Genomic DNA, 19,695 nt, shown 5'->3' with positions numbered 1-19,695 from the left:
GCTCCGCCCCCCCCCCCCCCCAGGGCTTGGCTCTCGTGCCATTGCAACCCTACTGGAAAAAGAAAAAAAAAAAAGGAAAAAAAGGAAAAAAAAAGAGAAAAGCCCAAAGCAGCAGCATTATTTTTGTTGGTCTCTGTTTCTGTGCTCTCCACAGCGCTGTGGCACCGGCTGGTGTCTGTGCTGGGTCTGCACATCGCTGTTCGTAACGGGTGATGCTGACGTGTTCGTTAGGGTGTTGAAAGGCACTTTATCCTTTGGGGCCTCCCTGGGGCCGGTATTTGCTCCCTGAAAATACACCAAGGAGCCTTTTCCCCCTACCCCAGCCCACCCCACACCAAGGGTGCTCATGGCATCGCTGCTGTGACAACATAGGGCCGATGCCTATTGCCGGGGGCAAGGCAGGGGCTCGTCAGCCTTAAGCCATGTGGAGGGAGGACCCTCCATAGGAGCTTGGTGCTAAACTCTCAGCTGGAAGAGCGAGTGACCTGTCCCCTGCCCAGGGGGACAAGCCCAGGCTGGGGTCTGTCCCCAGCACAGGGGATCCCGGCTGGGACTCTACCTCAGCTCTGCACTCACATCCAGGGGCTGCCCGCGCTCACATTGGCACCACGCGCGCGCCCAGGGACCACCACACGCCTCGAAGGACTGAGTGTCTTGATGAAGCCCTGAGTGACCCTGTGACTCAGCACACACACTTTTCGCTGGTCTTCACCCCCCATCCCCGTGTCACCTCCCTGTGTCACCTCCTCCCCGTCCCCTGTCACAGTTCGAACCATGTAACTCCCGCTCTGGCTTCTTCCGTGTGACACTAGGTCAACATCTCTCCTGTCTCCTCTTATTGGGTGTCGTGACTCTCTGAAAACATCTCATTTTGGGTTTGTTCGTTTTTTTGGGTTTGTTTTTATTATTATTTTTTTTGTAAGTGCCATTTGTATAACTTAAAAAAAAACAAATAATTAGCTTCAAATGGAGAAAGATGAATAAAAAATAAAACCTGCATTCAGATACGAGCGGTGGTGGGTGGTCTGTCAGGGTGACCACAGCTGGAGCTGCAACAGTCTTTTCGTGAGGGGCATATGAGTCTGAGCATGGAGCAGTTGGGGTGCTTGAGCTTTTGGGGGTCAAATTGCTTCACAAAGACTGAGCTGGCTCTTGAGGGCTCAGATAAGTTGGTGAGAAGGGAATGGTGACCATCAGGCTCATCTCCACTGAGCAAGCTTAAAGCCAAAGCTGGCTGGAGGTTGGTTCACCTCTTGAGGTGCTCAGAGCAGCCCCAAGACACTGAGCCCATGGGCATCTTTGGGGATGGGTGAGCTACGCATGGCTCAGGGAGATGCACCAGTAAACCAGCTCTCCTGCAAACCCCTCCTGGAAACCAGCTCTGGTGGAGACTACCACCTCCAGGAAACCACCTCCTCCTGGAAACCATCTCTCCTGCAAACCACCACCTCCTGGAAACCACCTCTCCTGCCCTTGCAGCCAGAGTGAAGCCATGCCCTCCTTTAGCTTGGCAGTGCTGCAGAGCAGCAGTTTTTTCCCCCCTTAGCTCAGATATCTCCCCCAATACAATGTAAGTTCCCTCCTCCTCTGCCCAGTGACACGGAGAAGGGACAATAAAAACAAACGCTAAGGATGGGAAGGAGCTGGGAAGCCCATCAGCTGCAGCTCAGCTCAGGCCAAAACATGGTGTGGTGGAGCCAGGATGTCCAGGATGTGCCCCCAGCCCCCGAGACAGCCGAAACCAGCCCTAAAACTCAACCAACCCACCCAGGATTGATGCTGGGGCCAACCTCAGTTTTGGCTCCGAAGATGGGATGTGACACGTGCTTATGGAGGGGCTGGGGGCCAACTCCATCACCTGGGCCCAGAGCAGCCATAGAATCCCAGACTGGTTTGGGTTGGAAGGGACCTTAAAGCTCATCCAGTCCCAACCCCCCTGCCAGCAGCAGGGACACCTTCCACGAGACCAGGTTGCTCAAAGCCTCATCCAGCTCTTCAACCAGATCAGGTTGCTCAGAGCCCCGTCCAACCTGACCTGGAATGTTTCCAGTTGTGACATCCCCTGTCATTTGCGTTGAGGGATCCACCTTTGCTGGATTGAGGTCCAGTTTAAACCCATTTCCCCTTGTTCTGTCATTAATTGCCCTTATAAAGAGTCCCTCCCCAGCTTTCTTCGCTGCCCTTCATCTCCCGCAGCCCCGCTTGGCACCTGCAGGTCACCCACGGGCTCCCGTTTGGCTTTTAAAATGTAAAGTTGGTTTGTTAGAAGCAAATTTTGAGAAAGAGGGACTGCACAGCCCCCCCAGCACACATCCCAGGGTGGGGGGGGACAGCAGGAGGGACCTTCAACTTCAGACAGGGGTGTAAGCAGCACAGCCAGGGCCAAGGGAAGGAAGGAAGGATGTTCATTGTGCTGTAAAATGAAGGCTGCGCAGGAAACGCTGAGCAGCTCCGATTGCCACGCGCTGGCCCCTGGCCCCGCGGTGACACCCGCGTGTGCACTAGCAAACCCGGCCCTGACACCCACACTGGGGAGGAGGCAGGGAGGGGGGTGTGCTGGTACTGCTGAGGGGGGGGTCCCTGTGTGGGGAAGGGGCTCCAACACTCCATCTCCCCCCTTTCCTTCAGCTTTTAATCCTGGATTCTGTATTTCCCATCGCTCCTGCGAGGGGGGAAGGTCCCCCCAGCCGCTCCCCCCATGACACACACATCCTGGTTTCCATTTAAAGGAACGACTGGAAACCATTTTCTATCCCATCCCATTTTTCCCCTCAGAAGCAGCATGTGGAACGGATTAAGCTTTTCCAGGAGGCTCAGATGGGTTTTGCCTTGTAACTTACAGAGTTTTCTGTGGCAGCCGAGCTCTGCCCCTGTGCCAGCCTACCTCTGCCCGCTCGCCCCCGCTGCCCAGCGTGACCCCGGCATCGAGCCGACGCGGTGGGGATGGCAGGACGATGTTTTGGCTGTAATGAAAGCACAGAGGTAAAAGCTGAGTGCACAAATTTATTTACAAAAATTCAAATTACAATATAATACAGGAACTTTTCTTTTTCTCCACACAGAATATCAGAACAGTTTACTACCTGAAAGTAAAGAAAAATATTTTTTTTATTTTTTTTATTTTTTTTTTAATAAACCACCTATTTATTTTCAGCTATTGTTATACAAAGTTGCAGAACATGCACATCTTTACAGGGTTTCTCTCTCTTTTAATATAATGTTTTGCTAAGTGCAAATACTAAGTTTCTCTCTCCACCTTTAAGGCAAGTAACAGCAGAGAAACCAAGAGGGGCTGGAGCAGGAAGTGGGGGGAGGGTGATGTTACTGGGGTGGCTTTGCCCTGCAGTGACTCTACGCCAATTGCTGTTTGAACCAGGTCAGAACCTGTGGCGAGGCTGAGGGCCAAAGTGCATAGGCAAGTTGTGCTCCAGCTGAACGTTGACCTGGGGAAAATCATAGTTCACCCTCATGTTGGGTAACGGGGGGACGTAGGGGGCAGGGATCGGGCCGATGTTGAGGGGGATGTTGTTGTACATGGGACGGACGGGAGGGAGCGGGAAGGGAGGGTGCACGAAGGGGTACGGGGGCATCCGGGGTTGATGGAGGTTCTGAGGAACAGGTCTGGGGATGACTTCAATTCTCTGGATTTTCTCCACGGGCTTTTCTGCAGGCGGGCCGATCCGCTTGAAGCTGTTCTCTGCAGAGGGGAGAGAGAAAAGAGCCAGTCATCCCACAAATGAAAACTCACCAAGCTTGGTCCATGGTCTTACATCTGCAATCAGCACCCTCCATCCCCAGCACATTCCTTAAGCCTGCTCTCTGCAGCATCACTGCTCGCCCCTTCCATGCTCCAGGCACCATGAAGCACAGCATTTGCTCTCCAGGTTGACTCTTTCCATCAATACCACACCATAGAGGGGACCATCTCCTTTTGCAGGGATATGTGTCCCTGTGCCCCCCACCACAGAGCACAGAGGTTATGCTGCCCTTCAGCTACTTTGCCAAGTGAAGAGGAGACAGGTCTGTGCATCCACCACACCTGGCACCAGGTGAGAGCTGGACACAAGCCTTGTGCCTCATCACGGTCCCAGCAAAAGCCTGCAGGCAACAGCACTTTAAAGCTAGAGTGGTTTCCAGGAGGAAGAGGATGATGGCTTCCACTCTTCTCTGGAGTGAGTGAGGTTTGGGTGATGCTTGGTGCAGCACACAGCCAGGCCATGGGAAGGATGCAATGAAGATCTAGAGACCTGTCAGCAGCTGGGAACCCTCTGCTCTCCTGGTGCCCTCAGGCTGATCTCAAAGCACAGGTACAGACTGTGACTTACCTCCGTTTTTCTTCCTTTGTTCCTCTTCAGCCTCTTTCTGAATCTCCTGGATTATTTTCTCATCGTCTTCCTAGAAATCACAGGAGTATCAAGAGTCAGTGGGCTTTTTTTTCAGCAACCTTCTAGTCTCTCAATGCTGCTTTTCTTTTCAGCACATTTTTATGGGGGAAAAAAAAAGGTGAATTCAGCTGAATTGTCCTCATTTGGGGTTGACCTAGGTTCAGTCAAAACCAAGGCTGTGATGGGAGAGTGCAGCACAAGTAACTTGCACAGAGCCAAGCCTACTCTGCAGAGTATGACCGAGAGGCTCAGATCCAGTGAGATCAGCGCTAAAATTCATTGACTTGATGGAAACCAGAGAACTGCGACCCAGCTCCTCCCATCTGAAGAGTTGCTGGAGAGCTGTTAATCTTTTAAATGGCAATAGTCTATTAAATATTTACATTACACTAGCACACTTCTAGAGTTTTTGGCCCAACAGCTGGAATTAACACAAGTTAAATCCTGGCTCTAGTAGCTAAATGGTCCTGTGACAAGGCCATTTAGATTTTATCTGTAACTCTGAGGAGGGCATAAATCGCAATATGTTTCTTTAATGTCTATCTAGAGGTTACAGCGAGAATATTCAGACTTGCTGCTTAAAAAGAACGCAAGGGGTAAGCCAGAAATGGAAAGCATTCTTCTGCCTCTCATCATCTCCATTTTTTTCAACCCAAAGTAACAGCAGAGAAACCAAACAACGCAGTGAAGCCTCAGGTGGCTGCAGGTACCCAGAGAGATGGTATTTACACCAGCTTTTACTGATCAAGGGAGTGTGATGGGTAAAGACTTGGAAGAAAACTATACAACTGCTGAGCAAGGAGAGTCTTGCCTGGAGGGATGGTCATGGGCCCGTAGGGTCCACGCAGCTCTCAGGCTTTGCATGAGGCCATGCTAGTGCTGGCATCAAACCAGAGAATCACCCTGATCCATGCTTCAGCATCAACTGTCCGCTCCCAAGAACGGGCTGAAAAATGAGTTTCTTCCCTGCACTGCAGCAGGAAACAGCGACCAGGGTAATAAAGATCACACCAAACAACTGAAGAGACAACTCCCTCTTAGTGCCAGGCAGCAGATGCTTCTGCTGGCCATATGCACAGCGATGGCAAAAGAGGTCCTCCCGGTCTCTGCAGGGTTGCATCTGCTGCTGCTTCGTGTCCGTTGGGATGAAACACTACCTGGCACTTTCAGGAAACACATGAGAATAGCTAAACCTCCTGGACAGTGTTTGTACCCTTGATGTTAGTTATTAGGGAAGAAGGCCAAGAACAGGAGCTGTTGGATGACACACACCACCTGCATCAGGCATCAGCCACTCTGGGTCTACCTGGGTATGAAGGAGCATTTGGTTTGTTTCAGCAGTTCATCTGCAAGTGTTAGAGGTAGAGCAGGAGGGAAACCCCACGCCCCATGTACTCTACAAGGTACAAGACTCTGCTTGGTTTTATTCATCCTCATTTCAGTACTGCCAAAACCCATAAATTTCTTCCTGAACACTCTTAACGTGGAAAATATCCTCTATTTTGAAGGTTACACTGGGACTAAATCTGAAATACGCTTCAGGTGTGCAGCTACGCTGAAATCATTTTAAGTCTAGCCAGCTTCCCAATTCCAATCTCACAGCCCTGCACATGTCTAGCAGCATCGCTTGGGAGGCTTGCTAAGATGTCCCCTCCTCCTCCCACCAGATAAGGTTTCCCTGGGAGACTGAAGTTATCTTAATCTGCAGAAAGCCATCAAATTCAGTACTTCCCTCCCTTTTATTATTCTGTGAGTCCATGGTTAAAATTAAGACTTTCCAGCACATGCTTTCCCCCCCCCACCCCAAGCAGGCTGCTTCCATGGACTGTTAATTACAGCCTATCTATCTCCATAAAAACTGCTGAAGAATGGCTCTTCTGAGCCTACACAGAACTTCTAATTACCCTCCAAGTATCAGATTGCCATGTTCCCTGGGTGGAAAAAAACCTGGGCATGCTCCACTACAGGCAACCAAACATCCTCTGCTCCTTTGCTGCCCGAGCAGTGTGTTCAAAGGGTGGCCCCAAAGCTTCAAGATTTCAACTTTTTGGGTTTTTTTTCCTTCCTAGAAGATTCTTTGCAATGCTGTTGAAAATGGAGATAGCCACCTCTCCCATCTTATTGCCACTTACTGGAAAAGATGCTTCTGAAGGGTTTTTTTTAAGTTATATGACAAGTAAGAAACATATTTTAAGCTCAGCTGAACAAGATCACACCATCTCCTTCCTTCACACAAAGGCATAAACCTCACCTTAAAGCCTAGAAACATGCAGAAGTCCCTTCTAACTTAAAAAAAAGCTTTTACTTTAGTCTAAGCCTGTGATTAACCCTCTGAAACTGTGCTTTCCAGGGACATGACCATCCTGCCACCACCACTCATGATGCTGCAGCTCCAGTAAACCTCACACTCTTGATACTGGTCAGTCCTGGGGAAGTCTGGGGAATGGGACAAATCGACAGCACAACTTGACAAGATCCTCCTGCAGCAAGGACTGCTCGACCCCCCCCCCAGTTTAAACTGCAGCTGACCTCCACACTAATGACAGATCTCCAAAGCCATCTGCCCCTGGGGCTGGCCAGCCAGCTGCACACACCCCCAAGGTGATGCTGGCTTCAATTACTGCAGCTCCCAGAGCACCGTAAGAGCAAACCCCATCTGCCAAGTCTCCAAAATGACGTTTATCTCACAAGGACAACATAAAACACATCACCTCAAACACAGCAGCCAGAGATCCCCACTCAAACCCACCCACTCTTGGTCTTCAAGAGGGAGCAAACCTTGTAGCATGTCCTGGATGGGGGAAAAACTGCCAAGAACAGACCAAGATCAGGACAAGGTCTTGTTCTGCGATTGCAAGTCACAGCAGAGGCACAACAAACCATATCTCCAAGAACAGAAGTTATCAGCTTTGTTGCTTCTCTGCTGATAAAAGTGTATTCTCACATTGGAAGGTTAAGAAGTATTTAGAATTAATCCCACATATCAAGCCTTGGCTTAGAATTTTTTTTGCATCAGTATTTCAGAAAAAAAATGGTCTTATTAATATAGAAAGAGTAAAAATATGCTATACAATATGTATTTTCCTACTTAAGAAGCTGACATTAAATTTGGCAAGGGATGAATACACAGCGCGGTTCAATACCTGCAGTATTTGGGAATAATCCATGTCCCAGCTGGAACAAAAAGAAAATTGATGACAAGTACACACAGCAAGATAATTTTAGGATATTTGTGAAGGAAAGCTGGTGCCACAAGCTCTGCCTAGTACATATTGCACTAGCACAGGTCAGAATTGAAAAAATGAGTCTCAGTCCTGCAAATATTCATTAGATACAACAGCGATTTTTGCAAAAAGCCTCTAATTCTTTGAGAAGCAAAGGCTGGGGTTTTTTTGATTCCACAGTTAATTGGAGAGAGATGACAGATTTATTTAGGGGTAAAGCATTCACACCAAAAAATTAAGTTTTCATTAATGCATTTATGGCTGGCTGTTGTGGTAAGAAACCATTTCATGTCACATGGGGTGAGGGCTGCAGTACAATTTCAAAAGCCTCTTCTGTCCGTTTTCCTGAGCGGGTTCAAGTCCCTTCATAAAGGATTTGATTATAATTTTAATAGCCTGTTCACAGGCTGTGTGGATTGAAGGGATTTATCTTGTCAAGTTAACAGTCATCTTCCTGTCAGCTGCCTTGCCTACAGCAAAAAAAAACAAAAAAAAGAAAAAGAAAAAAAGAAAAAAGAAAAGAAACCAACCCCCCAAAAACCCTGAGGGGGTCTCAGCACTGGCCAGCCCACGTGTTTTTTGAGCAAGGATGTAACTTGGCTCTCCTCCTGAGAGAGAAAATGCAGGGTAATGCTACAGCGTGGCCCTTCCCCATGCTCTGTTGCATCACGGGAGAAGGGAGGTGTCCAAGAGAAAAAAATGCAAAGGATCTAGGAGATGTATTCACCCTCCTTATCTGCAAACACTGCAGAAAACAAACGCGGTTGTTCACGGCAGCTGCATTTTTCAGTGGCAAAACAGGACCCAGCTTTGCCCCAAACCCAACAGCAGGATGCTCTTTGCAGGAACCATCCCCAGTCCCATAGTAAAACATAAAAATAAAATAAATAAATGTTCATCCATGGCCAGTCTGAGAGTCTGTCCTTGTGCTCCCCGACCTGCGAAAGGATCTCAGCATGGAGGAGCCTCTTCCTTTCAATCCTCTCCCATTGAATCCAGGGAAGGTGGCGAGCACGGAGCCAATGGCAGCAGAAAGGATGGTTGGGCTCTGTGGATGGATTAACTAAAGAGCTGGGCTGGGTTGCTAAGCCCAGCACCTTGTCATGGCAGGGAGGCTTGTTTCAACAATGCTGGTGTGGAAAAGCCGCATCCAGCATCCAGGCAGGGCCCTGCACACCCGCAGAAAGAGCTGCCAGAGAAACAAACAGCCCAAGAAAATACAGCAGCAAAGGAGATAAAAGCTTCACCAGTCACACAGAGACAACCTCCCCCCAAATAAAACCTCCTCTGCCCAGAACAAAAGTGCCATCCACGGAGCTTTTCAAAGCTCTGTTTTTATCTCCTGCGCTTCTCGTTATCTTTAATTATTAAGTGTCATGGGAAAGCGGCTGCCTGCCTGCTGAAAGAGGGAAAACAAGAGACCTGGTAACTATTTCTGGGCTGCACAACCCCTCCCCTTGTCTTTAGAAAGTGCCTTCACCACCATTGCCTCCCCTTTTTTAGGGTTTTGTTTTTTTTTTTTACTACTTTCTTTTTCCACGTACGTGTGGCCGCAGCCGTTCTTAATAAACTTGAAATGATTATTCACGACAGAGGCTTCCAAAGGACTAAAGGGTTTTGTTTCAAATCATTCCCAGATCAGCTGCGGAGAGCCTGAGTAAGAACAGGCATCGGCTGTCTCCGGCGTGTTCCTCCATGCAGCAGGAAGCAGGGGATAAAAGCAGACTGTGTTGTAAGTGGAACAGAGGCATCCGCAGTGCTGCAGGAAAAGAGGGGCCAGGACGGGGACGAAGCACACGCTGTGGAGTTTCAGAAATGCAGAGTTATTTTAGCAACAGCCGTTCCATATTGATGGCTCTCCGTGAATATCGCCGCTCAAACGTATGCTTATGATTAAGGCATTTTATAGCATGATAAAAAAAAAAAAACCCTCACCCAACCCCCAGCTGCCTAAATTTAAGGGTGTTTTTCCCCCCCATCCAAATCCTAAAGGCAGCACTGTGTATTTCATGCATTTCCTGAATGCATTTGAAGTTTTACACAGTCTTTGCTCGACATCATCTGTTTATAATGCTAGGAGGAGGGATAACTGCAAACACCTTATAATGATTAGTCTTCTGCTTTGAACTTTAATGATAGGCCTTTGGGAGCGTTTTAAAGAGTTTACTGAAAACATCTTAAACTTTAAAGCCAAAAAAAGCCACTATGCAATATTATTGACAGTCAAAAAAGATGAGTATTAAATTAAAAAAAATCACACATACAAGAGCAGAACCTGGTTTACCAAAACAGTCAGAATGCATTAGTCAAATTGCATCACGGGATTTATACAAACTGGCTAAAATACACTCATTAGCCTCAGGTTTGCTACAGATATTTAGAAATCAGGGGGAAAAAAATAGCCCCTGAGTCCCAGAGCCTGCTGTCTGCAGAGCCAATTCTCACTGCTCCATCCCGAGCTTTGTCTCTGGCAATATTGCATCAGCCCCTCCTGCAGCCAGCAACGTCTCAGCGAGCTGAGCCAAAGCCAGCGCGGGCTGCAGAACAGGCACACGAGGATTTCTGGCCATGCTGCTCACTGACAAGAGCTCCTGGCACATCTTCGTACCCTACGAGGGTACAGGGCATTGATTTGCTCTAGAAGAAATGCAGCCATTAAGCGACTGCCGCCTGCTACCCTGGAAGCTGCTGACCACAGCCCGACTGCAGCCTGTCTCTGAGCCAGCAAATATTGCACCAATACTTTTAAATTAGACTCAAGTCTGATTACAGCATAGGGACAAGATTTTAACCAACCTTATATTATGGGAAATTTTGAAGTGTCTGCTTTACTCTCTCAAGATCATTTGAGACAAAGACTAACAGATGCTGCAGTTCCTAGAGGACTGTCTTTAATTTGTTTTTAACCCAAGCTAATGAATAGGTTTACTTCCATTTTCACAAGAATCATTGCAGACTCAGAAAACATTAAACATTTGGAAAAGAACAAAGGTTTCCTATTTAAAAGAAACCTGAATTTTGCTGTAAATAATAGAGAGTTAGACCCCAAAACAGATCCTTCAAAGGATTATCCAAGGTCTGACAGAAAGCTGAAGTCTACATTCATATAAAAGCAAATGGACAAGACCATGGTACTGTGACCATGTCACTGGTCTGCTGTGAAGATGGTTCTAGTTGAGGCTGTATATGAATATATCAGAAATGAGAACAAAAGCATCCTGTCACCCTGTGGAACCCAGGCTTTGGTGCCACCCATGCACCCCCAAACCATTTTGCAGCAGAACCTAATCCAGAGAGGGGAATGGCAGCTCTTAAGCAATGGGCTACAAATTCCACAGGTGAAGAGACAACTCAGTCTTGTCTTCTCTGTACTTGCACGCACACAGAGCATGGCTGCAAACACATGGAAACCCACAACAGACAACTCTCTTCACACGTGCACAGCATCAGCTGTCTACTGACTTCAACAGAAGAGGAGAAATCGAGCCAAAAAAAGAAAATGAAGCTGAGAAAGGCACAAGAAGATGCCAATGCAACAGCCAGCAGGGCTGGGATGAGGTAATCCCTTGGATGGACACTGTCCCTCACAAAGGATGAGACACTACTGGTACAATGGCCTCGTGTTCTTTCACATCCCCATGTCAAGATTCAAATTCAAATTCACTCCCCCCTCTTCTCACCTCCTGCTTACATGTCCTGTGAGAGTGCAGATCACCCAGGGGGGACTGAGTTAGTGTCACTAATCCCCTTACAAAGAGGGACAATGCACACAGGTACCCATCATTTCAGCCTTAGAAGCCAACAGTTGAGTTTCACGTTATTCTTTGTAACCACAGAGAGGACAGTCACCCAACTTCAACTCTACTCTCCAGCCCACCAGTGCTCCATCATCATAAAAAAAACCAAAAAAAAAAAGCAGGCAGTGCCAGCTCTTTGCTGACGGTGGGAAATTTTTCTTTGCCACAACATTGGTTAATTAAAGAGCTGGAAAAGGCCTGGTGACAGTGCCCTCTTTGTGCTGCTTATTTATTTATTTATTTTAAAATACAGTACGAGCTTTTTGAGAGGTCTCATGTTTTCTCTGGCTCTGAACAAATGCCATCGGCCCAGCACAATCATCAGCCTGACAGGAACAAAGGACACTGCTGAATCCTGCATCGCATCCTGGTGGAAAACGAGGAGGAGTGGGACAGGAATCCAAGGAGTGGATAACCAGGTGTCAGAAATCTCCAGGATTTTTTTTAGAGGGAGGTGTCTGTGTTCAGTTTAACACCTCACATTGACAGGATAATGTAGGCAAGCAGAGGACTAAGAAGGTTACACCAGTTGGGATCCTGCTGGGAGATCCCCAGGAGCCTGCAGGTAGGAGGGAGAGATTCAGAGTGGTTTTTCCTCGGTTCTGTGAAAGCACAGGACTGTGAACATCTGCAGAAAGAGGGGCTGGTAGCAGTCTGGCAAACTGCAGCAGCCCGAGACAAAGAACTGTTGGGAAAAACAAAGCTCAGACAAGCCCTGGGAAGGCAGAACAACATTCATGCTGCTCCACTGCTTTGCTGAAATCAGGAAATCCAACTCCTGCTCCGCTCCTACCTACACTCCTGCCAGATTTCTGGTATTGAAGACCTCTATTGACAGAGATGCTGCGCTAAGTTTTCCCATGCTTGTCACAGCTACGAGCTGTATTAAGTTACTACAGCTTCCCTTACAGCTCAGTCCACGTTTCAGTTCTCCCCTTGCAGCTGTTGACAACAGCCGTGAGAACGGACTCAACTCTAACTCTGGGCTCTTGGCTTGCAGGCTGTTTTCTCAGTGGGTTCATCTCTGCAAAGAGACCTGCAGAGCCAAAAGTTGGATGATCTGGGCACCAAAAAGACACAACTCCCCCTGCCTCCAGATGCAAAGCCATAGCAAACAGCACCTCAGCTGCAAAACTAGGAATGAGTCCCAGTAATCCCAGTGCCTGCTACTGTGCCTGGTGCCAACACACGCTCCCCACCAGCCCCACTCCCCAGAACGGTGCTCAGAGTGTTCCCAACCAAAGCCCTCGTCTAACAGGAGCTGTTTTTCCCTAAAGCAACACCAATTCCTTCCAAGTTGTGGTTAGATGTGATTCTGTGCTGATGGAGGCTTCCAGCGGGTTTTTTAGCTGCCTTGGGAAAGGAAGAAAGCCGTGCTCTCCACAACCAGCCGTTTTCCTCTGGTGGAAGGCAAGTATTTCAACACGCTGGCATCGAACGGTAATTGAAATCAGGATGCAAATCATTCACAAAAGCCTTTCGTTACTTACTGTGGGATCTGTCCAGAGAGAGCACTTTGCACAGTTCTGGCAGGGAGCCCCGGGTGACCTGGGGTGCTGGCAGAAGTGGTCGTACCCGTTAATGGCAGCCCGGCAGAGGTAGCACATCTGAGCACCGCAACGGCAGGACATGCGGTTACAACCCTCCGATTTAATTAGGCCAGTCCCACACTTGTGGCATTTTCTAATTCGGGCAGCTGTCATTTTCTCTTCTCTGCAAAGCAAGAGGAGGGAGAAGAATTAGAGGGCGGATGTTTCCAGTCACCAGCCTGTGGTAAAATTACTATGACACTATCCCAGCGATGCTTTAACTCCCCTTCCCAACGCACCTCTCCCCCTCCTCTTTCCTCCTACACCCTCCCCATGGTCCACCGCTGTTCCAAGGAGGTCTGGGCTCAGCTCCACTTGGAGCCAACCCATGACAACTCAAGAACAAATTAAGTGACAGAAAGTCAATCACTGGCTGCATGTTGCAGACCCGATCCTGGTTTCCATGCGAGCCAAAACACCGCAGCACCAGGCTCTGGCTTGGGAGGAATTTAAATCGTAAGCCCAAGGGCCAAAGGGCACACGAACACTTGACTTGGTTGTGGAGAAATACAGCCCAGGAGATAAAGTTCAGGAAAAGCAAACCCTTGGCTGTCATGTGCTAGCTAGTTTTATGTTTGCCTGTTGCTCTGGCTACAAAGTTGCCACGACCATATATATTTTTTTCTTTTGTTTTTTTTTCTTTTTTCCCCCCAATCCTGGCTGCTACACTCCAGATTTATGTGGTTTTGGTTAAATTTAAATCAGTAACTGAAAAATAATCATGTCTTTCCCCACAGAGACTGGGCTTTCCCCCTTCTCTTAAGATTCCCTACATACATTTTCCAGAGGTTATTGCTTTAGGTTCAAGAGATGGGTTTTACTCTAAAGGAACACAAATGGGCACCGAGGATGAAGCACAGTCCCTGTCCCCAGGAGACATCCTGGCAGCAACACACGCTTCGGTGCAAAGGCTCAGCTTGCAGCCATACTATTTTGGCACAGAAATAGAGGAAAACCTCAGTCATTTAATTAAAAGACTTAAGAATATAAGTTGTCATCCTGAGGGCCAATTTTCTGACCGCTGGAGATCACATTACAATTTAATTCACAACCTAGAAGTGAAATCTGATGACAGAAGAGTAAAGAGACTGTGTTTTCACTGAGGGAAGCACAGTTCTCTGGCTGTGCTGACCTGACAGTGGGGAATGATCTGCCTTAGCCAGGCATCTCCACCCAACTACTTTAGTGGACCTGCAAAGTCAATATATGTTTGGGAGATGACAGGGAGGTATTTTTGAGGAGGATCACAACAGCAAACCAGGCTACAGCACAGCCCCACAAACCACTCTGTCAGCACAGGGAATGGTGAGGTGGGAACTGCAGCTGCCTCACAGCTACCCAGAGCTCCCACGCAGTTATACCTGGCACGATCTGCATGCAGGCATTTGGAGATATGCTAAGAATAGAGAGGGGGAAAAAAAAACCCCAACAACTTGAGACTGACTTTCCTCTGAGCTGCAGTTGCTCTTCCCTCCGCTACTCAACAGGATGCTGCTGATGCAGATTTTTTTTTTTTTGGAAACTTTGAGCAAGGCAGGAAGTTTGGCCTGAACTCCAGCTGTGCTTCCCTTTCCTTACACAGGGCTTCAAAAGGAAGCTTTTATTGTATCAGGCAGCAAGACTCATCTATTCACAGCAATATTCCTGCTAAAGGTTGTGAAACTGATTTTTTTTTTTCCTTATTAGGGACATGACAACTCGTTCCTCCTCCTCCCTCTCACCTCTCTTTCCTACAGGGAAAGAAGCAGCAAAGAAAAAAGTCATATTGCATCTGTAAAGATTTTGTTCTGAATTAGAGAGCGCAGGATGAGCAAGTAACAGTCGTTCAGCCTCCCAGTGGTGGAGCTTTCCAGCTTCTCCTCACGCCAAAAAGACTCTAAATCAGAAGGGAAAGGATTGGGCAACATGGGCAAGTCCCATTTAACTGCATCAGACATGCAGCTCCATGGATGAACCTTCCCTTATTTCCTAAAGGCAGAGGATTTTGTCATTTACTATAGCAGTGAAATCAAAATTCAAAAGATTTTAGGGAAACATTCAAGATTTACACCTGAATATTTAAAACCTGACTCCATTCTGTAACAATTCCCACAAATCAGTAAGAAACAGAGATAAGCTTCTGTAAGAAAACACATCCCCTCCCACAAAGCCAGAAAGCAGGAGCTGAGCAAACCACGTGTCATCTCATCACCAGTCTAGATTTTCAAAGGATAAAAACGACTTACTGTGACTCAATGCACCACTTTGCCTCTGTGCAACACCTCCCTTCTTCCCACCACCCACCCGCCCCCAAGCAACACTAATGGGGGTTTCTCACCTCTGAGAAGGACCAGGTGTCAGACCTGCGAGACACTCGGCCAGCCAGAGGAACAGGCTGATCTGGTGACAACTCTCCCACGTTCTTCAATTACCAGCTGGATCTGCTGCCAAGTATCTTTCATAGAAAGAAATCTCATCCCAGGAGCCTTCTGACCCCTCAGCTTTGACATCTCTAGGACCTCCCTGATGGAAGGTAGTGACACCCAGCTAGAACTTTAAGGCCTCTCCTAGTGACAAGGACAGAGGGGTTTCTAACCCCCACCACACCAGAGTGTATTGCCTTTATGAGCTTACCCACCCCCCCTATTTTTGCCTGGTCATGGGTTTTACTTACATGGATGTCCTGTATTTAATGTCATCCTTCTCAGCCAGTTGCTCGCAGGTGAGGTTCATGTGCTCCTTCCACAGCCCCTGGCACTTCCGACACGTTTCCTAAGGAGGATAACAAGCATTAAAGGAAGAGAAGACCCAGCACCACCATTAACAGCATCAGGAACTGGAAAAATTCCCATCTCTTCCCCCACCACGCTGCAGGTTCTCAGTTGAGGATGGGGTTGGCAGTACAGTATAGAGGTCTGCAGGTCTGTCCTGCACCAGAGACCAGAATAAATCCATCAAGAACAGGAGCCAAGGGTTTTCCCAAGGCAAAAGAGCCAAAGTACAAAATGAGTCTGTAAATCCTAGTTCACCTAAAACTCATGGAACATCTACCAGGTTCTCTGTTACTTCCCCAAGGAGACTAAAGAGATGAAAACATGGTGCTTAAGGACATCAAGATCATCACCAAAAATCCTTCACCTACATACAAAGCTCAGCAGGCAACAGAAACCTTGCAGCAGCATCAAAAACTCTGCTTCGTTGTGTAAACAAGCAAATCCACAATATGCTTTGTAAAACCTCACAAAACAAAGTTAAAGCAGTTTACGTGCGTAAACAGATTAAAAAGGCAGGATGTGGACAAATGTCCATAAAACAGAAGTGGCATTTGAACAAATATTTATGAATTTAACCAGACTAGCTGAATTAAAACTTAGAGCAAATGATCAAACTCTTGTGTTCTTGTAAACTCTTTTGCAAAGAGGTTCTAATCCAGCACTGATAAAACTGCATGGCAGAGGAGAGCTGTGGAGGAACTGTTGGCAAGGGAGCTTGGACTGACACTGGGGACTGAGTTGATTTTTTTTGGTTGGCTGGCCAAAGAAAACATAATTTTGTTTTGGGTCAAACAAGAGATTTTCCTTTAATTTGAGGAAGATTAAAAAACATCCAAATCAAACTTGGAAAAAGTACACGTTTCACAATCCAACTGTTTCATCTTCAGGATGGCTGGGGCTTAGGCTTTTAAATCCAACTTTCCCTCCCTGGCAGGAAAACCCTTATGGCTGTGAAGCATCCTCTTCCCCTCCACACCAAAGAGCTTTGCCCTGCTCTGGTCACACTATTAGTGAAAGACAACAACTGCAGAGAGAGATCTTTTCTGACTGTATTATCTTCATTTTATTTTAATGATGAAATTGGATGTCTATTTGAGGTATGATAGAAGTAACTGCTTAAAGACACACGTAGGCAGCAGCACTCTTTTGATCACAAATAGGACAAACAGGATGAAGACCAAAGCTTCCAAGGAAGCCACCCCTAGGAGGGGGTGCAAAATGTTGATTTGTTTGTATTTGTGCTTGCTGGGAGATGCGTAACAGCTTGTGTTTTCATCTGGAGAATTAAAAGCTCCTTGTCCTGGCTGGCAAGCTGGACGTGTTTGCAGACTGCAGGGTAAGAGCTGTAGGAAGAGGAGAGCCAAGCATGTGACTGTGTCCCAAAAGCTCAGCAGAGGATTTTGTGATCACTCACCTTGCAAAATGCACCCTTTGGCAGACAGGCACTAGTGTTAAGGGGCAGTAAATGCCTTGGGGTTCTATTGATCTTCATGAATCATTCATCATACCCTGCGTTTTCCTGCTAAAGCTGTTAAAACAGGCACCATTTTGTGGGCGTTTGGTGGCAGGCCAGGTCTGGCTGTTATCGGCACTTGGAGCCGTTCACATACCTCGATGAGGACCCACCTTCCCCTTTTATTCTCAGCACTCGGCGATGTGCCATTCCAAGATCAAAAGTGCTGTAGGTTTGGGTTTTGGGGTTTTTTTTTTAAACATACATCAAGGGTTAAAAACAGCCTTTGGAGCCCTGCTTACACAGAACCACTTTCACAGGCCAGCAACAAAGATTTAACAGCTTTTTGCCAGAAGGGTTGGCACACTTTCCAGCCAGGAGCCTACTATTCCCAATTACTTAACTCCAGGAGCCTCCTTTGCTGCCGAATTGGAAATGATGCCCTTCCAAAGCAGATGGTACCGCTTAGATTTTTGTACCAAGTCATTCCCTTTGCCTTTTGTTCCTGCCACCATCCTTGCTTTGCACTCTGCAGCTATTTAAAAAAAACAATGTTCTCTCTTGAGCTCAGGCTGCTGCTATTTGCCAAACAGTTGTTTCCTACACCTGGGAAAAGAGATTCCTGTGCAGGCGAGGAGAAAGGGAAGAGGCACAGCAATGTGGATTGAGGATTGATGCCTCCTGTCTCATGTGGATGGCATGAGACAGGAGGTATCGGGGTCTGCGCGTCTCTGGGAGCGCTGCACAGCCAGTGCCATCGCAGCTGTGCGCGTTTCTGGGATCCCTCCCAAGACACATTAGCCATGGGGAGCTCTGCCTGCCTCTTCCAACACACCCCATGAAGGAGATGTCCCTGTGGCTTCCTAACTCTGAGTGTCACCTGGTGCTGCTTCTGGCCAAGTCACATCCTCTCCAAAACGGAGGCATGGGAAAAAACAGACAATACATGTGCTGTCAGCAGAACTCGACACGACTTCTCTCCTCCTTCTACCCAAGACAATGGCACATTGTTGGCAGTTACAGGAACCTGTGTTGGATCCCTTTGCACAAAAGCTGGGAGAAAGCCCACGGTTCAGACAAAGGCAACTGCTCCAGCACCATAACTGAGGTCACAGCTCTCACCCGAGAAAACTGGGTTTTAAACATTTTTACTCTTATTCGAATCCAATTCGCCTGGCTGCTGAGGGTTTTGTACATCGCATGTGATGACAATTCTGATCTCTACAATTTCCACTGGGGCTTCTTTGATTTTAGAAACAGCTTTTTATTTGATAAAGAAACATATTCTGCCATTACCATATTAATTAACCTAAACAGATAGTAGGATGGCTGATTTTTTTGCAACCAGCCTAGATTATTTCTACTGTAAGAGCAGCACTTGGCACCAAGACTGGCTATCACAATATAAGGCAGTGCTTACACCCGCACAAAGGGGGAAGGAGTTCTTCCTAGCCCCAAAAATCTTCCACTCCAAACCTAACAGCCGAGAAGCAAGTCAGTCCACCAAAACCAAGACCAAAACTCTTCCTCCAGCACCTTGTCTACTAGCAAACACCGCACTACTCACGTATGGGTACCTGATGTGGGAAAACACGTTTTGTTTTAGTTTTAACAGCTTTTCAGTTAAATTCATCATTTCTGGATGGTGTGAATTCCACGTGTTTCCCCAGCCCACTCCTCCTCACAGGTAACCCAGCTCACGCTTTCAGTGTGAGGGGCAGCACGTTTGCAGAAGCCTTGGCATTAGCAGGACAGCTCCAAACCAGGCACGGATGCAGGAGATTAAGTATCTGCTGCCTGTTACATCTGCCCGAGCTTGGCAGGGAGCCTGGGCCAGTCCATAAATGCATCGGGCTGGGACGGCGGAGAGGAGGATGTGATGGAGAGGGTGTTTAATCACACACTGTAATCTCCTCACTGTACATCTGTTAGAGGTAGTGGCTCCATTTCCTCTCGCTGGCCGCCAGGAAGCAGCCGGGATTAACACAAACATGTTTGGGTTCAGGAAGATCCTTTGTTCCCAGGGTCAGTGGTGTGGATATGCAGCTTTCTGTGCTCAGGGCCAGCCTGGCTAAGGGCAGCCAGTTTGCTTTTAGCAGTGGCATAGTAATCCTTAAACATCCTCATTTTTTTTTGTCCCAGCACCTAATGAAGGTAGAAAGGAATGTTTTGTGGGAGCCTACCACCTACCTCAGCACTTCTACTGATCCTTGCAATGGATGCTACAGTTTTAAAACACAGCTTAAACTTCTTTTTTCACTCCACCATCTGCTAAAAATAACTCCAAGGTCCAGCCCACATATCAGGGTGTGGGGAAAAAACCTAAATAATCAACTTTTCCCTGCCAGTCTCCATGTCCTTTTGGCTACAGTTGGGCTGTTGTACGCACTGCCAGCAATGCAGATGCACTAACTTTCCTGGTTTCAACCCAAACAAATGCCACATGGACAAAAACATCAGATGATACACACGGATCACTGACCGACTGCCCACG

At 47.5% G+C, this 19,695-nt stretch overlaps 1 protein-coding gene across 1 annotated transcript in view; it reads right to left on the bottom strand.

The window, feature by feature from the left end:
* Window positions 1–3,377: 3,377 nt before the first annotated feature.
* Window positions 3,378–19,695, bottom strand: part of RNF216 (ring finger protein 216) — a gene marked incomplete at its 5' end in the record, with an annotated part of 61,507 nt that continues 45,189 nt past the window's right edge. The window contains 4 exons of the mRNA XM_010169137.1: window positions 3,378–3,697; window positions 4,326–4,395; window positions 12,897–13,119; window positions 15,649–15,746. Of these exons, the coding sequence (XP_010167439.1) occupies window positions 3,378–3,697; window positions 4,326–4,395; window positions 12,897–13,119; window positions 15,649–15,746 (711 nt within the window). The remainder of the gene's footprint in view (window positions 3,698–4,325; window positions 4,396–12,896; window positions 13,120–15,648; window positions 15,747–19,695) is intronic.

Source organism: Antrostomus carolinensis, unplaced genomic scaffold (assembly GCF_000700745.2).
Source record: "Antrostomus carolinensis isolate BGI_N321 unplaced genomic scaffold, ASM70074v2 scaffold11930, whole genome shotgun sequence".
NCBI lineage: Eukaryota > Metazoa > Chordata > Aves > Caprimulgiformes > Caprimulgidae > Antrostomus > Antrostomus carolinensis.
Note: the sequence above shows the minus strand (reverse complement) of the source record. Positions and strands in the feature narration are given on the sequence as shown.